This window comes from Taudactylus pleione, unplaced genomic scaffold, assembly GCF_031769625.1.
Source record: "Taudactylus pleione unplaced genomic scaffold, aTauple2 ptg000113l, whole genome shotgun sequence".
NCBI classification, from domain to species: Eukaryota; Metazoa; Chordata; class Amphibia; order Anura; family Myobatrachidae; genus Taudactylus; species Taudactylus pleione.
In genome coordinates this window covers 10562357-10588409 of record NW_028284515.1, presented here as the reverse complement: position 1 = coordinate 10588409, position 26053 = coordinate 10562357, and the positions used below count along the sequence as shown (strand labels likewise).

The following is a 26053-nucleotide window of genomic DNA, read 5'->3' as shown; positions in this document are numbered from 1 at the left end:
TGTAGAATAACGCTCAGTTGTAAAGAGACAGGAATGAATTGGTTATCTCCAAGCAAGTTTTGGGGGAGCAAATACAGATATTCCAGTCCAACCAGGCTACTTCCAGAACAACTTCAGACTGGCATATCCATTTAGGTGTGAGTTTAACAAAAATCCGCACCTGCTGTGTTGTTGGTATTCAATTGGGTGCATTTTTTTAGCACTCCAGAACATGAACATCTATCCCTGCACCCCTTCCCCGCGCACACTACTCCTAACCCACACCCATTACCGCCAATCCCTGCACACACTACCTACACTTCCCCTGACTCAGCTTAATGCACACATTACCTACACTAACCCTAACCCTGCACCCACTCCTCGCAAACAGCATTGAGTTAAAAAAATCCCCTCCCATGGGATTTTGCCCACTAACTCAGGACCCACAACCAATTTTTTTTTTAACTGGATACCATGGGTATCGGGAGTGCACATACCTACTGTAATCCAAAATAGGTTGAGAGGTTTGCGTAATTTTTTGCACATGTAAGTGCCCTAGAGTGTCTTGCTGAAAGAAATATATTTCTAAAGGAAGTTCTGCATGAAACAGCAGAACAAGTGAACTTTCGGAGAAAGAACTTTACCATGTGCGAGCTGTGATTGAGGAGTTGCAAGGAGAGATTATGAACCTTAAAATATTTCTATCAAGAGCACAGAAACAGTTGCACAATCTCTAGGTCTAAATGAATGGCAGAGAACAAGAGCTTGAGGGCCATATTCAATTAGAGGCGAAAAGTCAGTTATCAGCGATAGTTTATCGCCGATGATGTCATTTTCGCCTATTTCAATTTCAAAGACTTTTTGCCGCTACAAAAAGTCTTTGTTAAAAAACGGGTGCAGGCTTAAAAAAAAAATTGCCTGCAGCCCTGGGGGGTCCCCTAAAAGTAATCTGTGTAAAAAATGTTTTTAAAATATCCTCAGGACACCCCAAAAAATGTACTTTAATTTTGGGGGCAAAAGAAAAATATTGGGGAACAAAGTTTTAAACTAGCGATATTGATTCGGGGGGGGGGGTGTGTTCCCATGTATGCGCGGCAGGTGTTTTCTAGAATGTGGCAGGTAGCGGCAGGGGCATTTTTGAAGAATTTTTAAAAATGGCTTAAGGGACTTATATGCTTACACCCATTTTCATGTACTCCAAATTTGATGGGCATAGTTATTTAAAAAAAATAAATAAAAATAAGTGCTATTCTTCACCTCTTCTTCACAGGTGCATTTATGCACCTGCCGCCGCTATTTAAAAACCAGACTTACCTTCCGCAGGCCAAAACAGGGGTACCCATAGTGATCCCCCATGTCAGGACATCTTTAGGGGGGTGTCAGGATGGGAAGCCGGCGGTCGCAATGCCGACCGCTGGCTCCGACTGCTTAATCCCGGCAAGGTATAAATGACAGGCGTCGACATCTCGACGCCTGTCATTAGACATATGTCGGGAGCCCGAGACCCGGCATACCGATCAAAGGTAAGCCGGGCGCTGGGAGCGGACAGCCGCGCGGGGTGGAAGGGTTAGGTTAGGGGCTCCCGGGGGGGACTTAGAGTAAGGCACACCCCAACCCGGGGGAGGTTAGGGGAAGGGGGGGTTAGGCACCCCCCCTGGGAGACTTAGGGTTAGGCTGTGGGGAAGAGGGGGGTTAGGTTTAGGCACTTAGAGGGGGGTTAGGCACTTGGGGGGAGGTTAGGCACCTCTAAAGGAGGGTTAGGGGTGTTAATTAGGTTAGTTATACTTACCCTAAGGGCGATCGGGATTTCCTCCTCTGTTGGGCTGCCGTCAGGATTTGAACCGCCGGCCATGCGGTAAATCACGCTGAATCCGCCAGGATGATTTCCCGAAAATTGACAGGACTTTTCCAATACTTACCTTTCCGCCGGCTCCTGGTTTTGCTGGATCCAAACTGAATACGGGGATAAGCGGGCACGCGCCCGATACTTTATCCCAGGAAAAACCAGCGATGATGGCGAAAAGGCAGACCTCGGACTTTTCGCCTCAAATTGAATTACGGGCCTGAGTGTCAAATAAAAATTGCAGAATCTGAAATAGATGAACAAAAGTTGGGATTTCTTAAACTTGAAGATACAGAGCGAAATCTTCCGCAGACTCAGAACAAGTTGGAAAGTGTAATGGGAAAAATTTCCCAGCTAGAAGAACAGCTCTCTGCAACTGTGACAAAGTGCCATTTGGAAGTGGGAGAAGAAGTTGGATTACACTCTGGAATTTAATTCTGGCCATGTTGAGAGATTGATCTATTTACTATTAGTGAATCAAAGCTAAAAAGCTCCCCAAAAGAATATATCACAGAAATTGAAAGCCCTGCAGTGACCTTTAGCTCCCCATTAGATTGAAAAATGTGCAATCCTCCAAGAGGGTTACAGTTTCTGATGATAAAACAGTACCTAAAGGTGATATGACATTGACAAATACAAACAGTGATCTTTTGTCCCAAGAGGCAAAGATACAAGACATCACAATAAGCATGCAATATGACGATCCTAACCTCTTGCCTTCTGATGTGGGGGAAATTGTTAAGGTTCTTAAGAAATGAATGTGGCTAGAGAACGTTACATAGAATTTGATAGCAGATCAAAACCATTTGGCCCATCTAGTTTGCCCTTTAACCCTATGGTAAGCTCAACCATATTCAATGTAAGGACATCCTTGTGTCTATAAAAAGCATGTTTAAATTGTTCTACTGTTTCTCAACTCTGATGGGAGGATATTCCAGTTATCCACTACTCTTTCTGTGAAGTATTTTTCCTCAAATTTCCTTTGAACCTACCTCCCTCCAATTTCAGTGCATGTCCTCATGTTCTACTACTTTTCCTCCTCTGAAGAATGTCACCCTCCAGCAACTTCATATATTTAAAAGTTTCCATCAACCCCCCCATTTTCCTTCTCTGCTCCAGGGCTAGAAGTTCAAGAAAAATAGTAAAGAAGAAATACATAAGGCTTTGAGGTAGATGTACAAAGTCTTGGAGAGAGATAAAATAACAACCAATCAGCTTCTGTCATTTTTCAGCCAAGTCAAGCCAGTGGGCCATACAGTATCTGCAAGAAGCAGGCAGGATTCTGTGTCTGTGCGCAGACTAGCTGCCCTTGATAGTTAGGGCAGAAGAAGTGAGGTAGTACCCTGAATGCAGACTAAAGCCCTAGTCATCCCACTGCATTCTTGGGCCACAAGCTGCTGGTAAAATAATGGGTCCTAATTATCAATTTCAATTTACATAAATTATGCACAAACAGTAGATTCTGCATACTTTTATGTATCCACTATGTACTAACAGTCAAATGCTGGAAATGTCACAGAAATTGCCTGCAAAAGGTTAAATAGCGCTGCAGTTTGCAGTCCCCATTATTATCAAAGGGGGTTGACGGACTGAATTATGTGCCAAACTCCAAAAAGTGGTCCGGAAACTGACAGTGTGTGCATGCGCAGCGTCAGAATCTCTGGTGGAGTCTTTTTGAAAATGTGAAAGACTCCTTCGTTGTGGCCAGGGTGTAACTTGCAAGGACAGCTGTTCTTGCTACCACTGTCCCTGCTAGTTACATTTAGTAAATAGCAGGGACATTTGTGTAAAAAATGAAAGTCCATTGTGAGATGGACAATTAATAATCACAGCACTGCCGTAATTATTAATACATAGGCCCCTATATCTCCCAGCAAACAGAAGGACACAAATTGATAAGAAAGGGAAGTAAATAACCCAGTGTTGCCATTTCTCTATATGGCGGAACCAGGTACGAGGGAATGGGCATACCAAGCACTCAGCTAAGTGAGAGCTCAGGCCAGCCACTGGTGGCATATTATTACACCTGCATCAAAGGTGGAGTATCATTGTCCTGCACGTGCACCACTGAAAGAACAGCAGAAACAATATCACTGACACCTACTGTCCGCTAAGGAGCATTACACTACAGATGTGTTTGCTATTCTTGTATTATCCAGTGACGTCCTAACTATAAGAAAAGTGCAACACATTAATGAATAGTGAATTAAGATTGCACCAGGTGAAGTTTAACATTAAGGGCAAAAACAAACAAAAAGAATAACAGAGACCACCCATTTTGATGCTACAAAAAAACAATTCATTGAGTTGTGCAGGTAAAGATACACCAACATGTCACTACTCCTGGTCAGTGTAGTCCATCAATACATGCTGAGAAAGAGGAAGCTGGTAGGAGGAACAACAGGAGAACAATATTTATTAAACTACAGACTATTATACACTATGAACAAGCACCTGGGTAAAGTCAGGCCCAATAAAATGTAACCAGTCAGGGCTGTAATGATGTCACTAGTTTCCAGCACACTTGTGTAGGTGAACAGTGCTCTTTAAATGTGTAGTCCCCTACATACCTCTGAAGAAACGGCCAGTGATTTGTTGGCTGGGAAACGCGTTAGTAAAGAGCCTTCTCTCTGACCAGTGGACTCTATTTTATTAAATTGTTACTACTATACAGTGTTTGCCCTATATCTCTTACCATCTTCACACACCGCTGTCTCCATCACTGGATCACTGGCATTCATTGTGGGACATAATAACAGCATGGACCGGTGTTAACTACTACACCACATGGCTCCATATAATGCTAACTCTCCCACCCGTCTGGGACTATTGCAGTAGAAGTCAGCTGTCATTTGCCCTGTGCACACGAGGGACACTGGGGGAAGGACTTCTGCTATTTGCCCTTAGTGGCATACAATTGCTACCAACTAGTTTTTTTGGATCTGCCTGCATTTAACTTCAGGGGACTGAATTTCCATTGAACCAGCAACTAATATATATTTTCATATATGTGCTGACTTAACTGTGACCCATTAGATTTGTATGTGTATTTTTATCACAGAGTGACCGGCACTTACGCTCTATATACACACACTATAGTTTTCTGGAGACCACATTTCCTTATGACCAACAAGATGGACAATTAGTTAATGCTGCTACAATATCCATTTATTAACATTGTGGATACATAGATCTATAATGTTTTGTCATTTGTTACTTATACCTCTTTTCCACCAAAAACCCGAGTCAGACCTGCGTTGGCAGACACTGTTTACACAGCACCATCGATCTGGGTTATTCTCAGGTCAGCCCCGTTCACACTGAATTGGGTCTGCCCTGTTAAACTTGTGAGGTCATAAAAAGTGGGAGGTGATTGCTCCACAACCACCAATCAGCTCATTTTAGGCATGACATGGGTCAGATAACCCAAGTTGGGCCTTTTACACTGCACCATTACCCAGGTCCATCCTAGGTCCTACCCTGATAGCTACCTGGGTTGGATTGCAGGGTCACTAGGCCCGGGTTATTTTTCAGGGACCCTTTTACAAAGGTTTTTGCTCTGGTGTGAAAGGGGTATTCATATCTGATTAGTTTCCACTGATCTCTATTTTATGATACATTGTTATATGCATGTTAGCTCTACTCTAGAGCAGTATTTTATATACAGTCAGGTGCATAAATATTGGGACATTGACAGAATTTTCATTTCAGAATTAATTTGACGGTAATTACATACAAATCAGGTTTCTATATGTGCCTCCCACTTTTTAAGGGGCCAAAAGTAATGGGACAAACTAAACAATCCTAAATCTAACTTTCACTTTTTAATACTTTGTTGCAAATCCTTTGCAGGCAATTACAGCCTGAAGTCTGGAATGCATAGACATCACCAGACGCTGGGTTTCATCCCTGGTGATGCTCTGCCAGGCCTCTACTGCAAATGTCTTCAGTTCCTGCTTGTTCTTGGGGCATTTTCCCTTCAGTTTTGTCTTCATCAAGTGAAATGCATGCTCAATCGGATTCAGGTCAGGAGATTGACTTGGCCATTGCATAACATTCCACTTTTTAACCTTAAAAAACTCTTTGGTTGCTTTTGCAGTATGCTTCGGGTCATTGTCCATCTGCACTGTGAAGCGCCGTCCAATGAGTTCTGAAGCATTTGACTGAATATGAGCATATAATATTGCCCGAAACACTTCAGAATTCATTCTGCTGCTTTTGTCAGCAGTCACATCATCAATAAATACAAGGGAACCAGTTCCATTGGCAGCCATACATGCCCACGCCATGACACTACCACCACCATGCTTCACTGATGAGGTGGTATGTTTTGGATCATGAGCAGTTCCTTTTCCTTCTCCATACTCTTCTCTTCCCATCACTCTGGTACAAGTTGATCTTTGTCTCATCTGTCCATAGGATGTTGTTCCAGAACTGTAATGGCTTATTTAGATGTTGTTTGGCAAACTCTAATCTGGTCTTCCTGTTTTTGAGGTTCATCAATGATTTACATCTTGTGGTGAAGCCTCTATAGTCACTCTTGTGAAGTCTTCTCTTGATTGTTGACTTTGACACATATACACCTACCTCCTGGAGAGTGTTCTTGATTTGGCCAACTGTTGTGAAGGGGTTTTTCTTCACCAGGGAAATAATTCTTCTGTCATCCACCACAGTTGTTTTCCGTGGTCTTCCGGGTCTTTTGGTGTTGCTGAGCTCTCCGGTGCGTTCTTTCTTTTTAAGAAAGTTCCAAACAGTTGATTTGGCCACACCTAATGTTTTTGCTATCTCTCTGATGGGTTTGTTTAGATTTTTCAGCCCAATGATGGCTTGCTTCACTGATAGTGACAGCTCTTTGGATCTCATATTGAGAGTCGACAGCAACTGATTCCAAATGCAAATGTCACACCTAGAATCAACTCCAGACCTTTTACCTGCTTAATTGATAATGAAATAATAAGGGAATAGCCCACACCTGTCCATGAAATAGCTTTTGAGTTTATAGTCCCATTTCTTTTGGCCCCTAAAAAAGTGGGACGCACATATCGAAACCGTTGTAATTCCTACACCGTTCACCTGATTTGGATGTAATTACCCTCAAATTAAATCTGAAAGTCTGCAGTTAAAGTACATCTTGTTTGTTTCATTTCAAGGCATTGTGGTGGTGAATAGAGGCCAAAATATGAAAATTCTGTCAATGTCCCAATATTTATGCACCTGACTGTATATAACATACTGCTCTAGAGTAGAGCTAACATGCATATAACAATGTATCATAAAATAGAGATCAGTTGAAACTAATCAGATATGAATACCCCTTTCACACCAGAGCAAAAACCTGTGTAAAATGGTCCCTGAAAAATAACCCGGGTCTAATGACCCTGCAATCCAACCCAGGTAGCTATCAGGGTAGGACCTAGGATGGACCTGGGTAATAGTGCAGTGTAAAAGGCCCAACTTGGGTTATCCGACCTGGGTCATACCTGATTTGGATGTAATTACCCTCAAAATAAATCTGAAAGTCTGAGGTGAATAGAGGCCAAAATATGAAAATTCTGTCAATGTCCCAATATTTATGCACCTGACTGTATGTTCCATGTTTTATATGTACATCTAATAAAATGTAATTAATCTCACCTCCCTAGTTTTTCTTTCCCTACACACCTCCCTGCACATTTTATTTTACCCGATTACAATGTTGCAAGTGATTAACATTGAAATCTACACTAATATCTAGGGGTCAATCCAATTAGGTACAAATTGCTGTTTTCTATTCGAATAGCAAATTCATTTTGTAATCCAATTAGCACTGAACCAGTCAGAGTGAATTCACATTTTTCCATTTGCACCTCCGAGGGTGAGAGATGGAAGGGAAAATCTTTATTGTAAGGTTAAAATGTCAGGACAGGATTTTTTGGGGGTTAGAAAAATGGCCTCAAATTAAGCTGCATACACACGTAAAAATTATCTGTCCAACCATCCAACTAGTTGGAATGAAAATCTGGTAACGTATGGGAGTAACTGATGATCATCAATTTGCTCCTAAATGACAGAAAACTAGGGGTGAGCGGGTTCGGATTTCTGAAATCCGAACCCCCCCGAGCCCCCCCGATCCGAGTCCGATCCGAGTCAGGCTCGACTTTTCCCGCCTGACTCGGATTCTGAAATCGAGGCAAAACGTCATCTTCCCGCCTTCCGAGTCTCGCAGGTTTTGGATCCTATATAAGGTACCCACGTTGGCGCCATTTTCTCACTCGGCTGTGGACAGTGAAGAGGGAGGGTGGGAGTTAGGGCTGTGTAGTGTAGTGCTGCTGTTGTCCACTACTTCAAAGTCCATAGGGGCTGGCTGTGTTGTGCTGTGCTGCTGTTGTTAATAGGGGCTGTGTCCACTACTTCAAAGTCCATAGGGGCTGGCTGGACTGTGTTGTGCAGTCAGTTCTCCATAGGGGCTGTGTCCACTCCAAAGTCCTGTGCAGTGTCCCAGTCCTAAAGGAGTGCTGTAGTGTTGTCCAGGGGGTGCTCTGTCCATCAGGGGTGCTCCCCCCAAGTGCTAAAAAAATAATATATTTTCTGTGTTTGTGAATTGTGTGCGCAGTAGCCGCACGTGCATCAACAAAGTAGTGCCAAGCGTGCGCCTGTGTCATAAGTAAAGGGCCGGCTGGCTTGACCGTTAAGGGTGCTGTAACCCCCGAAAGTACACTCCAGTCCAAACCAAAAAAAAAATTATTTTCTGTGTTTGTGAATTGTGTGCGCAGTAGCCGCACGTGCATCAACAAAGTAGTGCCAAGCGTGCGCCTGTGTCATAAGTAAAGGGCCGGCTGGCTTGACCGTTAAGGGTGCTGTAACCCCCGAAAGTACACTCCAGTCCAAACCTAAAAAAAAATTATTTTCTGTGTTTGTGAATTGTGTGCGCAGTAGCCGCACGTGCATCAACAAAGTAGTGCCAAGCGTGCGCCTGTGTCATAAGTAAAGGGCCGGCTGGCTTGACCGTTAAAGGGTGCTGTAACCCCCGAAAGTACACTCCAGTCCAAACCAAAAAAAAATTATTTTCTGTGTTTGTGAATTGTGTGCGCAGTAGCCGCACGTGCATCAACAAAGTAGTGCCAAGCGTGCGCCTGTGTCATAAGTAAAGGGCCGGCTGGCTTGACCGTTAAGGGTGCTGTAACCCCCGAAAGTACACTCCAGTCCAAACCAAAAAAAAAATTATTTTCTGTGTTTGTGAATTGTGTGCACTGTGGCTGCACGTGCATCAACAAAGGAGCAGCGCCAAGCGTGCGCCTGTGTCCCATAAGTAAAGAGCCGGCTGGCTCATTTCTTAAAGGGTGGTGTAACCCACAAAGTGCACTACTCTCCAGCAAAAATAAAATAATATTTTCTGTGTTTGTGTGCGCTTTAGCCGCACGTATATATATCAATATAACATAAATGGAGGACCAAACTTTCTCCGATAAAAATAAAATAGGGAAAGATCAAGAACCTCTTCCTCCTAGTGCTGTTGCTGCTGCTGGGAGTTGTTCATCATCCCAGAGAGGAAGTAGGAACATCACTACTTTTACTAAACAATTGACCCTCCAACAGTCCCTAGCGATGAGGATGAAGTACGACAGCAGTCATCCTGAAGCAAAACGTATAACTGAGGCCTTGACTGCTATGTTGGTGTTAGACGTGCGTCCGGTATCCGACATTAGTGCAGTGGGATTTAGACAATTGATGGAGGTAGTGTGTCCTCGGTTCCAAATCCCGTCTAGATTCCACCTGCATCCTCAAAGCAGCAGCGACAAGCGTGCGTCTGTCTGTTAAAGGGTGGTGACACCCTCAAAGTGTTCTACACAAACAATTAAAATATTGTTCTTTTTTTTTCGGTCTTTGTGAAATGTGTGGGCTGTAGCCTCACCTGCATCCTTAAAGCAGTAGCGACAAGCGTGCGTCTGTCTGTTAAAGGGTGGTGTAACTCTCAAAGTGTTCCAAAAAATAAAAAACTATTTTTTTAATGTGTTTGTGACTTGTGTGCGATGTAGCCACACTTGCATCCTCAAAGCAGCAGCGACAAGCGTGCGTCTGTCTGTTAAAGGGTGGTGACACCCTCAAAGTGTGCTACACAAACAATTAAAATATTGTTCTTTTTTTTTTGGTCTTTGTGAAATGTGTGGGCTGTAGCCACACCTGCATCCTTAAAGCAGCAGCGACAAGCGTGCGTCTGTCTGTTAAAGGGTGGTGACACCCTCAAAGTGTGCTACACAAACAATTAAAATATTGTTCTTTTTTCTGTCTTTGTGAATTGTGTGGGCTGTAGCCGCACCTGCATCCTTAAAGCAGCAGCGACAAGCGTGCGTCTGTCTGTTAAAGGGTGGTGACACCCTCAAAGTGTGCTACACAAACAATTAAAATATTGTTCTTTTTTCTGTCTTTGTGAATTGTGTGGGCTGTAGCCGCACCTGCATCCTTAAAGCAGCAGCGACAAGCGTGCATCTGTCTGTTAAAGGGTGGTGACACCCTCAAAGTGTGCTACACAAACAATTAAAATATTGTTCTTTTTTTTTTGGTCTTTGTGAAATGTGTGGGCTGTAGCCGCACCTGCATCCTTAAAGCAGCAGCGACAAGCGTGCGTCTGTCTGTTAAAGGGTGCTGACACCCTCAAAGTGTTCTACACAAACAATTAAAATATTGTTCTTTTTTTTCGGTCTTTGTGAAATGTGTGGGCTGTAGCCGCACCTGCATCCTTAAAGCAGCAGCGACAAGCGTGCGTCTGTCTGTTAAAGGGTGGTGTAACTCTCAAAGTGTTCCAAAAAATAAAAAACTATTTTTTTAATGTGTTTGTGACTTGTGTGCGATGTAGCCACACTTGCATCCTCAAAGCAGCAGCGGCAAGCGTGCGTCTGTCTGTTAAAGGGTGGTGACACCCTCAAAGTGTGCTACAGAAACAATTAAAATATTGTTCTTTTTTTTTCTGTCTATGTGAATTGTGTGGGCTGTAGCCGCACCTGCATCCTTAAAGCAGCAGCGACAAGCGTGCGTCTGTCTGTTAAAGGGTGATGACACCTCAAAGTGTTCTACACAAACAATTAAAATATTGTTCTTTTTTTTTTGGTCTTTGTGAAATGTGTGGGCTGTAGCCGCACCTGCATCCTTAAAGCAGCAGCGACAAGCGTGCGTCTGTCTGTTAAAGGGTGGTGACACCTCAAAGTGTTCTACACAAACAATTAAAATATTGTTCTTTTTTTTTCTGTCTATGTGAATTGTGTGGGCTGTAGCCGCACCTGCATCCTTAAAGCAGCAGCGACAAGCGTGCGTCTGTCTGTTAAAGGGTGATGACACCTCAAAGTGTTCTACACAAACAATTAAAATATTGTTCTTTTTTTTTTGGTCTTTGTGAAATGTGTGGGCTGTAGCCGCACCTGCATCCTTAAAGCAGCAGCGACAAGCGTGCGTCTGTCTGTTAAAGGGTGGTGACACCTCAAAGTGTTCTACACAAACAATTAAAATATTCTTCTTCTTTTTTCTGTCTTTGTGAATTGTGTGGGCTGTAGCCGCACTTGAATCCTCAAAGCAGCAGCGACAAGCGTGCGTCTGTCTGTTAAAGGATTACATCGGTGACAGCATCCAAGTAGGCATGTCAGACAGTCCGTACCTGTACTGGCAGGAAAAAGAAGCAATTTGGAGGTCCCTGTACAAACTGGCTCTATTTTACCTGAGTTGCCCCCCCTCCAGTGTGTACTCCGAAAGAGTGTTTAGTGCAGCCGGGAACCTTGTCAGCGAAAGGCGTAGGAGGTTGCTTCCACAAAATGTGGAGAAGATGATGTTCATAAAATGAATTATCAACTCTTCCAGGGAGACCAGCCTCCAGAACGTACAGAGGGACCTGTGGTTCCAGCAGGGACGAATTAATACTCTGTGAGGATGAGGATGTACACACTGAAGAGGGTGAGGAATCGGTGGATGAGGAGGATGAGGATGACATCTTGCCTCCGTAGAGCCAGTTTGTGCAGGGACACATTAATTGCCAGCTTGTTTTGTGGGGGCCCAAACGAACCAATCATTTCAGCCACAGTTGTGTGGCAGACCCTGGCGCTGAAATTATTGATTTGTTAAAGTGTGCATGTCCTGTTTATACAACATAAGGGTGGGTGGGAGGGCCCAAGGACAATTCCATCTTGCACTTCTTTTTTTTCTTTGCATTATGTACAGTTTGGGGCCTAGTTTTTCTAACTGCCATCCTGTCTGCCACTGCAGTGTCACTCCTAGATGGGTCACGTGTTTGTGCCGCCCACTCGTGTCGCTTAGCATAGTCATCCAGCTACCTCGGTGCAACCTTTTGGACATGAAAACACTATTGTGAGGTGTTCAGAATAGACTGGAAATGAGTGGAAATTAAGGTTATTGAGGTTAATAATAGCATAGGAGCAGAGAAACCAACAAATTCTGTGATTTTAGCTGTTTTTATGCTTTTTTAAAAAAAAATACAGATCCAAAACACAAAACCCAGAACCCAAAACACGGAAGGGTGGTTTTGGCAAAACCAATCCAGATCCAAAACACGAAGAAAGATCCAGATCCAAAACCAAAACACAAAACACGAAAAGTGGCCGGTGCACACCCCTACAGAAAACAGATGGAAATGGTTGTCAGACAAGTTCGTTAAATGTTTGATCTAAACAATTTGTTCAAATAACATTTTTTGGCCATTTTCCGGCGTTTGGGAGTAAATTGCTGATTGTCATTTGCTTTCATACCTTACCAGATTTTCATTCCAACCAATCAACTAGTTGGATGCTTGGACAGAAAATCCTTTACGTGTGTATGCAGCTCTACCCCCAAATCAACTTTTTTTTGCTAGTTTATGCACCCCAAATTTACATTATTATTTTTTTTTAAATGGAAATTTTTTTAACAATTTTTCAACGTGCCCTCACATTACCCTAAATTATATATATTTTTTGTAATTTTCAATAATTTGAGATTAAACGAAAAGGTTGTTTTTTTATTTTTCTTCTGCATTCAAAAAAAAAAAAAAAAAAAAAGCACATATCAGTCATTTGTCACCTTCACTACGTTCCTAATGCCCACAAACAGCTTTATATACGCTCCTGCTAACAGAATTATCAATTTGGGGGGGAACCAGGATTTTCATGCATTTCTCTCATCGCATTTGCCCGTCAATTCGCAAACCTCCGCTGCGAGTACCGCTAATAGGCAGCTTTAATTGGATTGGAGAATTCTCAGGTGCGCGCATTTGTGCAAAGTCGTTGAGTTTCATGAAACAAACTCGCTCCTCGCCCCTAATTGGATTGACCCCCTAGTATATACATTTTACAAACTTGGGAATTACCCTGTAGCAGTAGGCTTGGGCAGCTGCTCTGTGCATACTTTATGGTTCACTGCTGAAAACCAGGGCTGTGATGCTGTCTGAGGGAGGGAGGAAATGTTAGTGGAGAGACCAATGAGCAAACTCAACCAATGTGTAGCCCCTGTGATGATTGTTAGGTAAGGCACTAAATGACATTCATACACCACCAGGAAGCTAAAATTCAAAGTAAAAACTTCACACCTCTACATTTGTCACAACTGCGGTACTATTTCCCTTTATCTAAGGCAGTGGTTCCCAAACTTGGTCCTCAACACACGCTTACAGTCCAGGTTTTAAGTATATCCATACTTCAGCACAGGTAACTTAATTAGTACCTCAATTAAATTGATATGAAATTATTGCATTTCCCTTATTTAGACCAATGGTTCTCGACCTCAACCCTCAAGTGCCCCCAACAGGTTATGTATTGAGAGTTTCTATTTGTGGAAGCAGGTGGGATAATGACTGACCCAGCAAAATAGATGAACTCACTTGTGCATGATTAAAGAAATCCACAAAACATGACCTGTTGGGTGTACATTAGGACTGGCATCCCAGTCCTCATGGCACCTTAACAGTCCAGGTTTAATGTCATCCATGCTTAAGCACAGGTGATTTAATTAATATCTTAGTCACTTTGATTATACCATCTGTGCTCAACAGTGGATATCCTTAAAACCAGGACTGTTAGGTGGCCTTGATGACCAAGTTTGGGAACCTCTGCTCTAAGGCACAGGTTCTCAAACTCAGTCCTCAGGAGTAAAGTAAAATAAGTAGCTCCACCTGTTGATGTTTTAAAATCTGTCAGTGAATAATGAACACACCTGTGCACCAGCTAGATGACCTGTGTGGGATCCTGAAGACAGGGTTTGAGAACCACTGCTCTAATAATGCATACACATGGTCAGACTTGCTAGATCAGCGATGAACGATATGACCAACGATTTCATGAACGATGAACGATTTCTGACAGTATTAAAATGAATCAAATCGTCCAAATCTGTCTGCAAACACAGTCAATGTCAGATATAGTTATCTGAAATGCGGGAACGTGCTTCGTTGGTCGATGCATGCCCTACATATGAACGATTGAACGGTTTTATAATCGTTATTCATATCTGATAAGAAATCTGACTATGTACGCACCATAAGGTATTCGTTAGAATATGTAGAAGATTTTTGTTATTTAGAATTCTTTTTTGCCTAGAGCAAACATGGGTCGTCTATTTAGTATTACCCCTTTTGTATCTTTAATTGTATGTCAAGAAAGGTTTGTAGTTGAGGGAAGAGAAAAGAGTGTCTACTAGTGTACAGACATGGCCAAAAGTTTTGAGAATGACACAAGTATTGGTTTTCTCAAAATCTGCTGCTTCAGTTTTTATGATGGCAATTTGCATATACTCCAGAATGTCATGAAGAGTGATCAGATGAATTGCAATTAATTGCAAAGTCCCTCTTTACCATGACAATGAATTTAATCCCGAAAACATTTCCACTGCATTTCAGCCCTGTCACAAAAGGACCAGCTGATATTATGTCAGTGATTCTCTCGTTAACACAGGTGAGAGTGTTGACGAGGACAAGGCTGGAGATCACTCTGTCATGCTGATTGAGTTAGAATAACAGACTGGAAGCTTTAAAAAGGAGGGTGGTGCTTGAAATCATTGTTCTTCCTCTGTTAACCATGGTTACCTGATAAAGAAAAGGAGACAAACGCACCAGTGTGCGACCTGCTCTTAATTATTCCTTTGAAATCAATCTTAATTTTCAAATAAAGAGGTGCTACCTACTATAGAGATCAAGTCATTTTCAGGAGAAAAAGAAATCGTGTAATGGTGCACTGGTCACATCAATCCATTAAAATATAACTTATTCATTTAAAACAATTGCAAGACCAATAAGTTAATATTAAATATATATATATATATATATATGTATATATATGTATATATAAAAAATAAATCTCATATTCACATGAATAGGGTGAGAAAATATTTCTAAATTCCATGCCAGAAATTCATGAGAAGCATACATAACAAATAGAAGTCTTTTCTTGGTATCACTCCTGTGATTATCTCCAGAAGCTATGTAACAACCTCACCAATATCTATTTGTCCTTGCAACATTTGTTGCACCTTAAAATTATACAGTGCCTAAGTGGCTCGGGGGAACAGAAAATCAAAATTTTGGGTCCATGGCCAGGAAACTCCCCAGACCTTAATCCCATTGAGAATTTGTGGTCAATCCTCAAGAAATGGGTGGACAAACAAAACCTCACAAATTGTGACAAACTCCAAGCATTGATTAGGCAAGAATAGGCGGCCATCAGCCAGTATGTGGCCCAGAAGTTGATTGACAGCATGCCAGGGTGAATTGCAGAGGTCTTGAAAAAGAAGGGTCAACACTGCAAATATTGTCTTTTTGCATAAACTTAATGTAATTGTAAAAAAAAGCCTTTGACTCTTATGAAATGCTTGTAATTTTACTTCAGTATACCACAGTAACATCTGACAACACTGAAGCAGCAAACTTTGTGAAAATCAATACTTGTGTCATTCTCAAAACTTTTGGCCATGGCTGTAGTATTCTAGTTGATATTCACATATAAAGTGCTCATGCTTAAGAGAACAAAAATATTACTAACTGGACCACCAAACCGATATACTGGGTGGGTGCCGCCATTTATGGTTATTTATTCTTTTGTGTTTAGGTCTTTGATGTATATATGAACATGCGTTTTCCACAAAACCTCTAAATATTACTACTTTAAGGAGTATATTTACTAAAGTGCAGGTTTATAGAAGTGGAGATGTTGCCCATAGCAACCAGATTCTAGCTATCTAATCTAGAAGTCGTTAGATAAATGTTAAGTAGTATCTAATTGGTTGCTATGGGCAACATCTCCACTTCAAAAAACCTGCACTTTAGTAAATATGCCCCCAAGAGTGTGTTATTGTTTAAGTGTTGCAGTATTATCTTCCAGATCTACATATGTCAAAGCTTTGATACTTTCCATAGCTTTAATTATCCTCCCACGTCTTGAGCCTTGAATGTATTTTCTTCAGAAGGTTCCTGCAAATGTCCTTAGGGCTGCGAAGCAGCGTTAACATTTAAATGTTACTTTTTGCTCACATGACAAACAGATTAACCAATAAAGTCACCAATCACACAGATCATCAGCCATTTATTGAGTCACTATCCCGTAAACACCGCTACCATTTTCTTCCTGTGGGATCTGATGCATTATTTTACAGAATATATTAGAATCAATTTTTAGATACAACTTGAAACATTAATGACCTTCAATCCAATACTTTTCAGTGTTTCGTGATTTAAAAATGGTTTTACAAAAGAGAACATAAAAAAAACAACTTTTAAAAAGTATCTGACTGTACAACACTGAAATGAACCCAGAGATTTGTAGAAAATCAATTTCATGTCTGTACAACATCCAATTCCTCTGAATATAGACGGATCTTACATTTTGAAATATTTGCGAATTTACATATTACCATTAAAATTCCAAATAAATAACAAAAAAAAACCCAGATAAGAGCCACATCCATGCAATAAAAAAAACCCTCCGGTCACAAAAAGAGGAGAGGAAACAAAATATACCTTAATCTAAAAGATTTACCATGGCTATAACTGTATGAACCATCACCAATTACACTGTGCATATAAAGTTACTACGGGCATGTGAAGGGCACGAGTATCCCGCAAACCCTTTCCTGAAGCAGCACAATGGTCCAGGGTAAGGCCACCCACAGCTTTGAAGCCAGGGGGAAACTAAATCGCCAAACTGAACTGAAAGATGATGCAAGCTGTCGGTCACGTGCCCTGCGCTACACAGATCGCATGATTTGCTGGCCAGTCGATCCAGACTACATATAAAATATAGGAATGTGATTTAGTTGAGCGGAAATGCACTTGAACCAGAATTATGTTGGCGGGGGGCCATTAGTGTATCTCAGCATTGGGTAAAACGATCGAGCGAAATTGTTAGTTTGGGCACAGCTGTAGTCTTCCTCGGAGAAGGGAATCATGCAAGCGCAGAGCAATAAGAGAAGTAGGAGAATCTGCAGAGGCAGAGCAGCTCGCAGCACTCTATAAAGGAATGACCGCTTCTTAGTCACTTCCCTGACTGCGACTGGATGTTCTGTCGTCCTGCAAATACAGAAGAAGTATAGACCAAATTAGACAAAAATAAATAAAAACAAATTAACAATATATTGTAAACATCTATACAATATACATAGAATATGTGGCTCACTGACTGGGGAATACCTGCCCAGCCCAGAAACTACCACTTCCAATGTGAATAGGTAGAAGTGACGCTTTAAGGGGCTGATTCAGAGTTTTTGCATAAAGATTATATGCAGAAGAGAATTTACCCATTTTTTCCTATGTCCGCTCTTTTCTGAGTCAGAAGTATCTTGGCTGGATCTGCCTGTCCGTGAAATAGGGTGTTCTGGGGCGTGAACTAGGTGGCAAAACAATCGCACGGAACCACACGGACTTTGTCGGATTGTTATGGGAACGTCGTGGGCATGTATCAAAAGCTCTGTGTTCCGAGTCGTGCGTACGGGGATGAGAAGCCTGTCTTAGACTTGCTCCTAGCAACAGTACAGATAATGACGACTGTTGCATCCTGTGTGGCCAGTGACCATGAACTATTCTACCTTAACTCTCAGAAGAGTGTTTTGGGTTTTTATCAAATCTGTCCGTCAACCATAAGAACCCTGCAAACTTTAGGGAGGGAGTGCATTACATAAGTGATCTTTAAAGTTCAAAATGCAATTTATTTCTTCTTAAATCAAATTAAACATACCTGGCAGAATCACTCAATGCTGCGCCAGCATGGGCCTGCAAGGAGGAAAACAACTCCATTAATGATTCCCGTATATCTTGGGGAAAATAGCTTTGACGAACTCCAATTCACCCGAATACAAAAATATATAATAATAAAATTTCTGGCCCAGTGGAAATCACAATCTATATTGCCAGTCAGAAAATGCAAACACCTGGGGGAACCCCACGCAAAACACGGGTGGTACCTTGGTCAGGTAGGGCTGTGAGGCCGTAATGCTATCCTAATCTATTATACCACAGAGTGTGGACTTACCTGGCTTTCAGCAGGTGCAGAGATTAGAGAATCAACCTCATCAGATGTGGAATTGTCCTGAAAAGTTAGGGAGAAAACAAAATAAACACAGACACTATTAAATAGAAAACTTCAGAATTGGGACAGTTAGCGTGAGAAAATAACAGTGAATTAGTCTATTAATATAAATATGTTGTGTTTGCCATCCGCAGCTTTGCAGAAATTATATTCCACAGGGTTTCAGATTAAAATGTAGTTGGAGCAGATTTAAGTTAGATCTGCTGACCGTCTGCTAAGGGAACTTATAGTAAATAAGCCGTACGCTTGTATATTGTGCACAGAAACAGAAGGTCCCTGCTTCTTACATGTCTGTAGTGGTTATCACCTATTAAAACAACTAACTTTACAAGAATTCCCATCTTAGTGGAGCATTGCTGATAAACATGTCCCTGGGATTGCTGTTAGGTAGCTATACGTGGTATGATGACATAATACTCAGCCTAAAATAAAAAAAATCACTGATTGATTGATACCTGTGCCCTGTGTAATTGTAGTTCTACATAAATACATACACTTACCAGGTACTTGCTACTCACCAGGGCCTGCTGAACTGTATTTAAGTCTTGTGACACATCTTTCAGAACCTGTCTCATCCTCGTTCCAATGACATGGATCCTCTCATCCACCTCAATGTAGCCAACCTCTGCTGTACTGCACAACAAGTAACTAGACAAGTCCTGCAGTGAGTTCACTTGAAGTTGTCTCTCCAACAGCTCTTCTCTCAGGTGCTAATCAGATCAATAAAACCAGGTTTAGATGTGTGTAGGAATTCTGGATTATTCATGACGTAAGCATAGAAAGTCACTTATGAAAATAGAAAAAACAACCTCACAGATGACGAATGTTTGTTTTCATTAACTAAACAGGACAAATGTCAATTACAATATGATGGGTCTTCATGTGCAACATTTTCAGAACTGCCCCCTCCCCCCCATTAGACCATGCTCTGCAGGTATTATAACTGGGGCTACAAACCGGTGTTTGCCAGACCTGTAGACAATAGACGGGTATAATACGCAAGTGTTGCTAATATATATGTATAAACTTCTGTAAAAATGGTGAATTATGTCACCACGTCAGTGATCATTAGGAAAACTTGCGTATTATATGCAATAATGCACCACCTGTGGTAAATGATTATGCCTGTGAGGCCACGTCCCTGGTGTGTGTCATTTTGGGGGCACTGTCACACCCCCAGTCTCATCATTCTGGGAGCTTTTTTTTTGTAAAGCATTTGGTTGGATGAGCAGGAATGCAAATATTTAAGAAATAATGCTGTAATCTTATTTATATAGCGCATACATTTTCTGCAGAGCTTTACAGAGAAAATTTGGCCAATCACAAAATGTTTGGCCAATCACATCAGTCCCTGCCACAATGGAGCTTACAATCTATATTCCCTACCACATGCAAACCAGGGTTAAATTTTTGTTGGGAGCCAGTTAACCTATCAATATATTTTTGGAGTGTGGGAGGAAACCGGAGTACCCAGAGGAAACCCACGCAAGCACAGGGAGAATATACAAACTCCGCACATTTAGTGCCATGGTGGAAATCATTTCAAGCTAACCATTTCACGATCTGTAGTAAAAAAACAAAACAAAACAAACAACAATCCTTGCTACTTAAACTCTTATAGATATTCTAAAATTAAAAGGATAATTCAATTAAAATATATCCCCAGTCCAAAAAGTGCACAAGTAAGACCTGCCGGATAGCATGGACACAGATAAGTATCCTTTGGAACCAGTTTGTACTTTGTGAATTTTCAGTTCGGTTCATAAAATTGGGCCAGACAGGGCATAATAGGACTTGCATATTAAGTGAAGTCAGTAAGGAATACAATGATAGCAGTTTAAAAACAAAGGCCCAACTGTCTGTCACTTATAGTAGCAGAGAAGAAAGCAGGTGTCCTACCTGAATACATAGAATCACAAACTTTTGAGTCTTGTATCAGCAGTACTGTCAGGATAGCTGAGGTTAAGTCCACTCTACAGTTCTATATATAGCAACGGCATGGGAGCAAATATAGCCAGAGTGGTATGCAGCACTGCAACACAACACTCTGCCTTTGTTGTGTGAAAAGCTCTGGATAGAGTACAAGCTGAATTATTATGCTTCTTTTCTGGGAGGTATGCAGCATTCCTCAAAAACAGTCAATTAATAAATATAGCACTATTGCTAAACAAAATGGTAGATTAACTTCTTTAAAAAAAATTAAAAATAAAAAAATAAAAAATAGGATTTTTGGTCAACTTACCGTTGAATCCTTTTCTCTTAAGCAGGCTGGGAAACACTGGACTATGGGGATTGTAGGTTGGGGCTGGAGCTGGCACTTAATAAAACTGTAACTTTAATCCTAAACTCCTCCCCCCTGCAATCCCACAATTTCAGTACTTCTTTAAAAGAGTCTGGAGAGGAGTAGCAGGAGCCCTGGGAAACGGTTTAGAACAACCAAACAAACCAGCAGGAAAAAAACGGTCAAGAACCAAACACCTTGCATGACTGAGCGTGAGGGAGGGATCGCAGTGTTCCCCAGCCTGTTTAAGAGAAAAGGATTCAACGGTATGTTAACCAAATATCCTATTTTCTCTTGCAGCAAGGCTGGGGAACACTGGACAAGGGGACGTTCAAAAACCACCCCCAGGGGAGGAAACGCTCAGGCTGCCTGCCCAGAGAACTGTACGCCCAAAGTGGGTGCCGCCGGAGGCAAAAAATCTGCAACATAAAAAGAGCAAACATGCGGATAGGGGACCAGATTGCCACACGACGGACCTGTGCTGCTAAAGTCCTGCAGCGTGCTGCCCATAAGAACGCCACCGCCCTAGCGGAAGGTGCCGACACCCAATCTGGTGGCGGTCGCCTCGCCCCAGAATAGGCTTCAGTGAGGACCAGCCGATCCAACACTTAAGATTCTGCTGCGTAGCCGTCTAACCACGTTCATGGACGTCAAAAAGAACCCAAAGAGAACAGTACGGCACACCGAAGAAGACGTGTCCAAGGAAGTTTGCAGAGCTGAGCACAACTGGCGGAGCCAGATCATCCAAGTCCCGAGAATGTTCCGAAGAAAGAAGAACCGGAAGGACAGTATCCTGGTGTAAGCACAAGGCAGAAACAAGAGTCGGCTGGAACGTACAACCTGTACGGAGAACCGCCCAATCTTCATGGAAGACAAGAAAAGGTGACTTGCAAACCCTAAACACGGAACTATGCAGAGGGAAGGCAATCACCATAAGGAAGACCTTCTTCCAAGCAACTAACTGAAAATCCCCGGAATGCAACGACTCCCAATGGAGCCTGTGTGAAAGCTGGTAGGACTATTAAGATTCCACAGCTCCACCTGCAGACGAAACGGTTGCTGAATATGCAGCACACCTTGGAAAAATGGTTTGGACCCGTGGAAGAAAAGCCAGACGCTGCTGGAAGAAAATTACAGGGCCAACGCCTGTATAGTCGCAAAAGGAAGACGGCAACCGGCCTCGAAACTCTCCAGAAGGACGGCCAAGAAACGTGAGGCGTGAAAACTTGAAGAGGTTACACCCCACGAGGAAGAGTCTCCAAACTCTGAGATGAGTGCGAGATGGAAACGGTGTCGGGGCTTGCAGCCTGAGATGGACCACCAAGAGGTTTTCCCTGATTTGCAATCTGCACATTAGCTTTTCACTCACCTGTATATCTTCTCGCTACATTTTAACCCACAGGCTTTACCAACAGACCGTTCTGCTATCATACCCCTTTGCACACTAGCTTGTCACCTCACATGCCCCTCTTCACACGTGCTCTTTCCTAACATGCCACCCCTGCCCACCAACCCGTCACTCACATACCACTCCTTCCCACCCACCTGTTACTTACATGCCCCTCTGCCCACTAGCATTTTCCACAAATGCCACCTGACCATCAGTGTGACTCAATGCCCATTACACTTTGCTCTTTATATTATCTGATTGCAGGAGTCAATGATGAAGAATCTGACACTGATCAGCAGGAAGGAGTAAGGACCAAACCTGCTGCTCTTCCATCTCTGTAGCTGTCTGGCAGCTCTTCAAACCCCAGCCCGGCAATGTCATGTGGAGATCTTCCCACAGAAGGGGGTCGTCAAGCCATTAAATGCAAATGGCGCATTTCCCGGGGAAATTGAAAAGCATCAGCTTTTTTTTGACCCCCTCTGTCTTCTGTTTTATTGAATGGATGTAAACGTGTAAACGGGGGTGGGGGAGCCAACTAGGGAGATAGGGGTCAGGCCATGCAGTGTGTGCACAGTTGCAATAACCTTCACTGCCCCAGTCTGCATGTCCGCAATTAGGTCACACATGTGCTTGTTTTTTTGCCTCTACAACAGAATACACTCTTCTAGGAAAGCTTTCCATTAGATTATGGAACATGGCTTCAGGAGTTTGCATCCATTTAGCCACAACAGCATTTGTAATGTCAGGGACTAGGTGATAAAGCCTGACTCACAGTCACACCAAAGGTTTTAATTTGGGTTGTAGTCAGGGCTCTGTGCAGGCCAGTCAAGTTCCTCCACACCAAAACCACTTCTACTAGACCTTGCTTTGTGCAGTGTTCCCCATTGTCATGTTGAAACTAGCAAGGGCCATCCCAAAACTGTTGCCACAAAGTTAGAAGGACACAATTCTGTAGGATGTTATTGAAAGCTGTAGCATGAAGGGGTTTCCTTTATTGTGGAACTACTGTAAGGGGCCCTGGCCAATCCAATCAAAAACAAATACAGACCTTTATTCCTCCTCCAACAACCTTTACTGTTGGCAGCACATATTTGGGTAGGAAGCATTCTCCTGGCATCTGGCAAAGGTTGAAGCATTATTCTGGTCTTCAGAGAATGCGTTTCCACTGCTCCAATGGCTGTGTGCTTTACACCATTCCAGCCGACATTGTGCATGGTGAGCTGAGGCTTGTGTGTGGCTGCTCAGCTTTGAAAACCAAATCCACAAAACTCCCAACAAACAGTTATTGTATGGACATTAGTTACAGAAGCTGTAGTGAGTTTGCAACGGAGGATAGACTATTTTCCAAGATTCAGTACTGGGCAATCCCATTCTATGACCTTGTTAGGCCACTTTGCGACTGACCTTTTGTTGCTCCTATACAAATTTCATATCAGGATAGTAGCACTTACATTTCACCAGGGCAGACGTTTAATGAATGGACTTGTTGGAAAGGTGGAATTTTGTTACATTGCCAAGTTATTAGGCTTGTCAGCACCACACATTCTACGGCTTATGTTTGACTATGGAGATTTTACCAAACCAGGCTCGGCACATTATCCTGCTGAAAGAGGCCACTGCCATCAGGGAATACTGCTGCCATGAAGGGTTGTACCTGGGGCCTATTCACAGATGGACACAATCCTGATGCTTATGCAGTTGAGCGATTATTGGTGGTCTGAGCATGCGCCCGAGTTACACTGCGCATGCCTCAAGTTTCATTACCAAAGTCACTCAAAGTGAGGATCTTTCTGTTGAGGCAACAGGGAGGTGGTGACTCAAATGCAGACGTGTCGTAACCATTTTCAGGGGGTATCTCTGCCTGCGACTGAACCCGTACGCAGTTAAAATGGCTACAAAGTCTCACTTCCCGCAGTCATTCTGTGCAACCATAGGGTTCCTCAGAAGTCCGATAATAGACTGATCTGCGTCTGTGTAAGCAAACTGTTTGACTTGCGAGGCCTCCAGTGGCCATCTCAATGCAGATCTCAGTGGCCGTGACATTTGCATATTTTCGTATAGCTGATCCGTTCAAATTGGCAGCTGAGGTGGCATTAGCGTACATCTCTGAAACAGGCACTAGGTCCTCAACAATGTTTGTTGGTTGTGCGTGTTAAAGTAACATTTGCATGAATGTCAGGACCCAAGGGTCACCCAGCAGAACATTGACCAGAGCATCAGACTGCCTCTTCTGGCATGCCTTCTTCCCATAGTTCAATCCTGGTGCCATCGCTTCCCAAGCAAAACAACACACAGGTAGCAAGCCATCCACATAATGTAAAAGACCAGGCCACCTACTTCCACTGTTCCATGGTCCAGTTCTGACCCTCACGTGCCCACTGTAGGCGCATTCGGCAGTGGACAGGGGTCAGCATGGGCACTCTGAGCAGTCTGCACTTTGTGTTCTGACACTTCTTTCATAGCTACCATTAACTTGTTCAGCAGTTTGTGCTACAGCAGCTGTTCTGTGGGATAGGACCATGCAGGCTAGCCTTCGCTGCCCAGACGCATCAATGAGCTTTGGGCATACTGAGAACACCCCACAAGACCTGCCGTTTTGGAGATTCTCTCACCCAGTCGTCTAGTGATCACAATTTGGCCCTCGTCAATGCCACCCAGATCCTTACATTTGCCCATTTTTCCTGCTTCCAAAACATCAACCTAGAAAAACGGACTGTTCACTTTCTGCCTAATATATCCCACCCCTTACCATAAATATCCAATTATAACAAAAGCAGTCAACAATAAAACTAATCAATTTTTTTATTGGGGGTGTTAAACTTTGGCTTGCAAAAGTATTCATCATGAGAAAAAAGATGTTCTCAAACATTAGGTTATTAAAATAGCAGGGAGCTAAATGGGTCATGCAATCATATGGCCAATGTACACCACTGCTCATTTCCACGAGTGTTAGGCAGAAATGCACGAAAAATGCAACAAGCAATGAACCAAGCTGCAGGTCAACAAGTTCTATAATCTCAAAAAATTATGGCCTATTTATGCTTAGCTCAACCTGACATCATTTTACATTACCCATCTGCGCAGGTTACAAGAAAGCCTAGGGGTTGTTTTTGCCACCTTTTTACCTACCCTGTCATTTTTTTTATGTTATCATTACAAGTCAAAGCTGACCCTAGGTACAGTCTTGACACTTAGCCCCAGAACCAAGCAATAGGATCACAGTAGATTAACCACACAGAAAATAGGCAATTGGATGAGATTCCTACCACAACCCTAACTGTGTAGAGTTTGTATATTCTCCCTGTGATTGGGTGGGTTTCCTCCGGGTACTCAGTTTTCCTCCCACTCTCCAAAAATATACTGGTAGGCTAATTGGCTCCCCCCAAAAAATTAAAATAACCCTAGTGTGTGCATGTAGTAGGGAATATAGATTGTAAGCTCCACTGGGGCAGGGACTGATGTGAATGGCCAAATATTATCTGTAAAGCGCTGTGGAATATGTGTTCGCTATATAAATAACTAGTAATAAATAAATCTGTCCATTAGACGTTCCAGCCAAGCAGTCGGATCTACTACCACATTAATGGGTTCAATAGCAACCATATTATAGTGAAGTTTTTCACAAACATAAGGGAAGGTCTAATTTAGAAAGACAATGAAAATAATGGTGGTGCTTCAAATGGGCTGTTTAACAGGCTCTGTCATATAATGTGCAGGTACAGTAGAAGGTCTGCTCACAATTTTTAACACTTCTTTATAAAAGGCAGATAAAATTACATGATAAAGCTTTAAACACTTAACTGGTGAATATTTTATTTTTTACTAAACTGTCAATTTAAAAAATTGAAAAATTGATTGGCTTAAGAAAAAAAATACCACCATTTTAAGAATCAAATATGCCTGGGGGTGTCTAGCACCAAACTGTGGGCATGTCTAGAATCTCTTGTAATGGTGCCAGTTAAGTGTTGAAATATTTGGTTAGTGTATATTATAAACATCCCATATATTAGAAACTGAACAGAACCACCAATTCCTAC

General features: G+C 42.4%; 1 protein-coding gene across 1 annotated transcript in view; it reads right to left on the bottom strand.

Moving 5' to 3' along the window:
* Positions 1-16330: 16330 nt before the first annotated feature.
* The window catches only part of SYNE2 (spectrin repeat containing nuclear envelope protein 2), a 455935-nt gene continuing 446212 nt past the window's right edge, over positions 16331-26053 (bottom strand). Inside the window, exons 110-113 of the mRNA XM_088471237.1 lie at positions 18864-19055; positions 18289-18345; positions 17995-18029; positions 16331-17330 (exon numbers count right to left, since the gene is read on the bottom strand). Coding sequence (XP_088327363.1) covers positions 17105-17330; positions 17995-18029; positions 18289-18345; positions 18864-19055 — 510 coding nt within the window. The 3' untranslated portion in view covers positions 16331-17104. The remainder of the gene's footprint in view (positions 17331-17994; positions 18030-18288; positions 18346-18863; positions 19056-26053) is intronic.